The following is a 5,459-nucleotide window of genomic DNA, read 5'->3' on the forward strand; positions in this document are numbered from 1 at the left end:
TAATCTCTGCTTAATTTAACCTTCTGGTACCCCTAATGATCTGTACTTGATTCAACCTACTCGAACCAGAAGCAAAAAAGAAAAAAGACAAAAAAGACAACGGATAATAACGGAGATAAAATACTCCATCAGCAGCGTCACCCATCTCCATCGGTATTGCGTCACCCATCTCCATCGGTATTGCGACGGGAGCACACATATCTGCCCGTTCCCCTTTGAATCACGCCCAAAAACAAACAAACAAAGAAGAAGAAATAGAAGTAAAAACAAACAAATAAAACATATAAACATGATGAAAAATGTATTTTTGTGTACTACATGAATAAAATTAAAACAAAAACATGTAGAAAAGACAACAACAAGTGAGAATAAAAATTGTCCATGCGTGTCAAAATGTAAATTCTACAAAACTTAAATCTTCCAAAGATGAATGATAAAAATAGGCAAAAGTAGAAATAGAAGTAAAACAGACAAATAAAACATATAAAAATAAATACACAAAATGAGAAAATAGAAAATAAATAATAAAGTAGAAAAAAAGCTAGATAAGTACACGTATCTTCTTTGTATACACACAAACCTAACAGAAAAACAAAAAATACAATATATTTACGTGGGATATCTATTAAGAAAATAAAAAAAACAGAAAAGGGAAAATGAGAAGGACCACAAGCCGTAGCCCACAGCCCATGCAGCCGCCAGCCGCTCAAATAGAGAAAGCCCAATAGGTTTTGAAAAACAAAAATACATCAGCGATAAATACAGGTCAATCGAATCGTATGGTTAATCCTGTCGACTGAGATTTCACTAATTCTCAGTCGACTGAGAATTAGCAGACCCCTATTTATAATTCATCACCATCACCATTACATAGATTCTATACCACGGCGAGCCACCGACGCGAGAGCGGACCACATTAGGTAACTTCACTTGAGGTAGCTGATGCTGACGCCGCCAACGGTGACCAGCTCACCGCCGCACCTGGGTACGAGCGACACCACCACCGTCTGGTCGTCGTCCGCCCCGATGTCGTCCATCAGGTCGCACACGCCGAACCTCGCCACCGTCTTGACCGGTCCCTTCCTCATCTCCTCGGGCCGGACCATGTGCGGCGTATGCGCGAAGCTCCCAGCGCAGTACCCCGTCGCCGTCGCCGGCGTGCTGCCCACTCCGCCCTCGGGCTCGTTCACCAACACGTCGAACTTGACGAACTTGTTGAAATGGTCGGCGATCTCGATCCCCTCCACGACCAGCACCTCCTCCTCCTCCTCCTTCTCCCGGCGGCTCCTGGACACTCTGGGCCTCGTCACCGTCACCCGTATGGTCCTGTCCAGGGTGGCAGGGAGGGTACCGGTTGTGGCGGGCGCCGGCGTCCCGCCGGACGCCTTGGCCGGCCTGGCGTTGAGCCACGGCAGGCCGACGTCCTGGTACGTGTACCGCAGCGCGGCCGGGTCGAGGCAGTCCCGGACGCGCACGCGCACGGGGCGGGCCTCCTCGTCGTAGAAGAGGAAGGCGGCGTCGAGCCAGTCGGGGTCGGTGAAGTCGGTGTTGCTCGGGCGGAGGCGGCGCCAGACGTGCCACAGGCGGTCGATGTTGCCGTGGTGCGCGAAGAAGATGGGGTCGCGCGCCGCCGAGAAGAAGTTGCCCATGTCCTCCAAGTTCGGCTGCGCCGGGTCGCCAGTCCAGACGTGGACCGTGCCGTGCGGCACGTTCTCCAGGGAGCCCGCGCCCGGGTCCGGCTGGTCGCCGGCGCGGTACGGCTGTCCCAGGAACAGCAGCGTCTTCTTCGCGTCCGAAATCATCTGGTGCGTACGTACATTTGTGTTATTTCATGACCAGTGGTTCTGTGGTTACCTTAACAATATTTTTGAAGTTGCTACTCATTTTGTTTAGGGATTCTTGAGGTTGTTAATTAGTACTACTGGCCTGGCGGTACATGATCTTGAGGTTCTGATCGATCTGCTGGTCTCTTGGGATATTGGCGTCGGTCCCACTGGAGTCAAGGTCGGTCAGCACCGGCGGCTGGTGGGCGGGGTCGCGCCTCTCGTCGTAGAGCGGCGACGACCTGTTGGCGTAGATCGCCGGCAGCGTCATGCCGGCCGGCGCGTCCCAGTTCCAGAAGGGCAGCGCGAAGGTGTCGTCGCCGATGAGCTTGCCGAGGATCCTCTCGTGGAAGTAGACGTAGAACCTGCACGTTCAGCAAACGCACGCAGGGACAAGTGACGGCTCCTTGAGGTTCAGCACAGAAAGGTGCAAGTCGTCGCACCCATTAACCCATTGACCATACGAACCTGTGCCATGGGAAGAAGAGCCAGCAGTTGTGCACCTGGATCTCAAGGTCCGGGAACCCGACCTGGTCGAAGGCGGCGTCGCAGTAGGCGCAGTGCACGTGCCACTGCTGCTCGAAGCTGCGCGGGTCATCGGCAGGCAGCTGCTTCATGAGCGCCACGGCCCTCTCGTACTTGGCCAGGTACTCCGCGTCCACCAGGTGCGCTGCCGGACGCACGCGGAGCGGCGAGGAAGCGGGCGGCAGCTCAAAGTCGGTGATGCCGGTGCCGGGCGTCGGGCAGCAGTTGGTGTCCGGCGGCGTGTTCGGGAGGTCGGGCGTTTGGCAGTTGCGGAGGTCCGGGGCCTGGATGGGCGCGGCGATCGCGCCTCGACCTTGGTCCGTGGCCAGCCCCGCAGCTGCGGCGCCGCCGAGGCCGAGGAGCACCTCACGGCGGTCGACGCGACCGCCGCCGGTCGCCTCGCATGAGATTGAGATACGACGTGGCTGCCTTGCGTCCTTGCGGCGGTGAAGGGCACGGAGAACGTTGCGTCGCGGAAAGGTTTGGAGGCTGCATGGCATGCGATGGTTGGCACTCGGTAGCACGCGAGTGCTCTCCATGGCTGCCGGTGTCTGCTACCTGGCTGCTGCTCGCTTAGGGTTAGGGATGCAATGCACTAGTTGTGGTGAACTTTTGAGGTAACGGATGGTGCCTATATATAGTGCGTGCGCCACCCACGTACAGCAGGTGATTGGTTTTGACCGTTCTTCACGTTCTACGTGTGATGGTTACAGTGCACTGATCGATGGAGCGTGTTGAAACTTGGCCTTTGGTTTGTTGGCAGTGCGAGGGAGAAAATTATGTTCGTCGAAAATGGGGATCTATATATGAGTAGCTACTAGAGTGACTGGGTGTTTTTTGTGTGTGAGGATGCTAGTATTATATTCCAGAAGGGCAGCGCGAAGGTCTCACGAAGCAAACTCATTACATTTTCAACATATTTCAATTAAACACTTTTTTTGCGGGGGAATTAAACACTTTTTTAACCTAGTTTAAGATCTTCGCCGGCCTTGGAGGCATCTATATTCCTCTTCCTGTCTTCCCATGTCCGTCAACCTCAGCCGCAAGCCCTGAGAAGTGAAACTGTAGGAAGGGAAGTTTAAAACGTGGGGGTGGCCCTCCTGTTACACAAGCCGTGGTGCCGTCCCATGTCCATTCTTCCTCGCTGAAGTCCGTCGTGTCGACGGCGCCGGTCGTAGATGGGCCGACCTCGTGGTCGTGGCGGCGGGCACGAACTACGGCGGTGGTTGCGCCAGCGACGCACAGTTGACGACGTCCGTGGTTGCTTGTGCCTCCTGTTCCTCCACTGCCACATCGATGTCTGCGAACATGGCGTGTCTCTCCGCCCGCGCAGGACGTGCAACCGCCATCGCTCGTGCCGGATGTCGCAAGCGCTGCGCATGGACTTGTGCCGCGCCCACTGCTCATCCAGAAAGCCCAGGTCCTCCACGACCATGGACAAGGCACTCTTCTTGTTCTCCTGTTCGCCCGTGATTTGCTCTTTCGCCTGTAGGTCTTCCACCATTACAGTGTCATAGCGCGCCAGCGCCTGTTCCAGGTGATGCTGACATGGACCAGCGAGGGCGGTGGCACCGGCTTGTCGTAGTACGCCTCGTCCATCGTCTCGCTGGCATTCCCGCCCTCCGGTGAGCTCGCCGACAAGTGCTGAGTCCAATTTATTTAACAATTTGCAGCTTTTATTTCGTTCTGTAGTATAGGGTTCTTCGGATCTTATCGCGTTCGCGCACCTCTTTTTGTATGTTTTCACTAGGATGTTATGCATGGATATTTGGACCCTAAGGAAAGAAAGTGAAATTATGGTGGTGAATCACAATACATAATGTGATAAAACACTACCATAAAAAGCTGAAACAAATATGAGAAGAAATGGCTGACGCAGGAGGGTCCAGACTGCAAGATGGTGTCTGCTACGAGCACACACGCTCGTATCAATGGTCGTACCACCTGCCGTTGCCTCTGTCTGGTAGACTACTTTGCCCCCATGCATACAGATCGGATAGGAGAAACAGAACACATCCAGAAAGGCAGAAACACGCCCAGGACGAAGAACCCTAGCCTCCGGAAGGATCCAGGAGGGGGAATTGATCCAAGGACTCTGCTATCACGTCACCACCTTGAGAGGACATCATCACCGTCCGTCTCCATCATCACCATCCCGTCTCCATCTCTTTGTAATACATTAGCCAGTGCGGATTCACTTTTGCATTACTTTGACGCTACCACCATGTTCATCATGATTCATCCCGTGAGGCTCTTGATGTGCGAGTAGATTCCCTAGTTCTCAGGGATATGGACGAACCCTAGTATGTTTATGATCCTTTGATAATAAGATTTAATATTCTCTTTATATTTTTATGTTAATATTGTTTTTGATGTTGGGTGAAGTCGGCCCTCCAACATATGTCTCTTTTGCAAGGAAGGTTGTTACTATTGGTGTGAAGGTGGGAAGCAGAGGTCGGTGGTGGTAGTGCTTATCTTCCTCCTTCGTGGATCATTGCAATAGGGGTAAATGGAGACCACTTTAGCTGCGTCCACGGGGAGACACTTAATTACCATTCGGTAACCAGAGTGAGTATGAATGGTAGTGGTGTATGGGATACGAGGCTGCTGCATGTATGCACGTATACTTGCCTCCGCCCATAAAGAGAAACATACAAATTGGCTTGGGAACCCGACTTAGAATTATGTTTAGGCATCGGTCGTGTTAGACACATCTAGTGGAGAATCCAGACTCCCTAGGAACACTTTAATCCTATTGATTCCAACAATCGTTACTCATGTCTCACTCTACTTTATTTTACTTTTGCAGTTTGCTTTGTTGTTCGCACCAATCACTCAATACTTTAAAATTCTATTTTCACTTTGTTTTGAATCACATCTTACTTGCATGCACTGTAATTTAAATCACTACAAGAGACAAAAAATTAATTCATATGCTCCCTGTGAGATTGATACTCTTACTTAGAAAAGGCTATAACTAAACCATGTGTACCTGTAGGTCATCAGCAATCCATCCTCTATCTGGCTGGTTTGACGGGCCTGTCAGCCGGCCGCCATGCTTGCCAGCTCATGCTTCTGTTTGGTGGAGAGGCTGGCCCACAACGCTTTGGA

General features: G+C 52.1%; 1 protein-coding gene across 1 annotated transcript; it reads right to left on the bottom strand.

Annotated features, from left to right (window-relative positions):
- Positions 1 to 503: 503 nt before the first annotated feature.
- LOC543131 (polyphenol oxidase I, chloroplastic) lies at positions 504 to 2,981 on the bottom strand. Its single transcript, XM_044478440.1, has 3 exons — positions 2,292 to 2,981; positions 1,927 to 2,188; positions 504 to 1,802 (listed from the first exon to the last, which is right to left on the bottom strand). Exons 1-3 carry the CDS (start codon positions 2,885 to 2,887, stop codon positions 927 to 929), a joined length of 1,734 nt encoding a protein of 577 aa, XP_044334375.1. The 5' UTR covers positions 2,888 to 2,981; the 3' UTR covers positions 504 to 926.
- Between the last annotated feature and the right edge of the window lie 2,478 nt (positions 2,982 to 5,459).

Source organism: Triticum aestivum, chromosome 2D (genome assembly GCF_018294505.1).
Source record: "Triticum aestivum cultivar Chinese Spring chromosome 2D, IWGSC CS RefSeq v2.1, whole genome shotgun sequence".
Taxonomy (NCBI): domain Eukaryota; kingdom Viridiplantae; phylum Streptophyta; class Magnoliopsida; order Poales; family Poaceae; genus Triticum; species Triticum aestivum.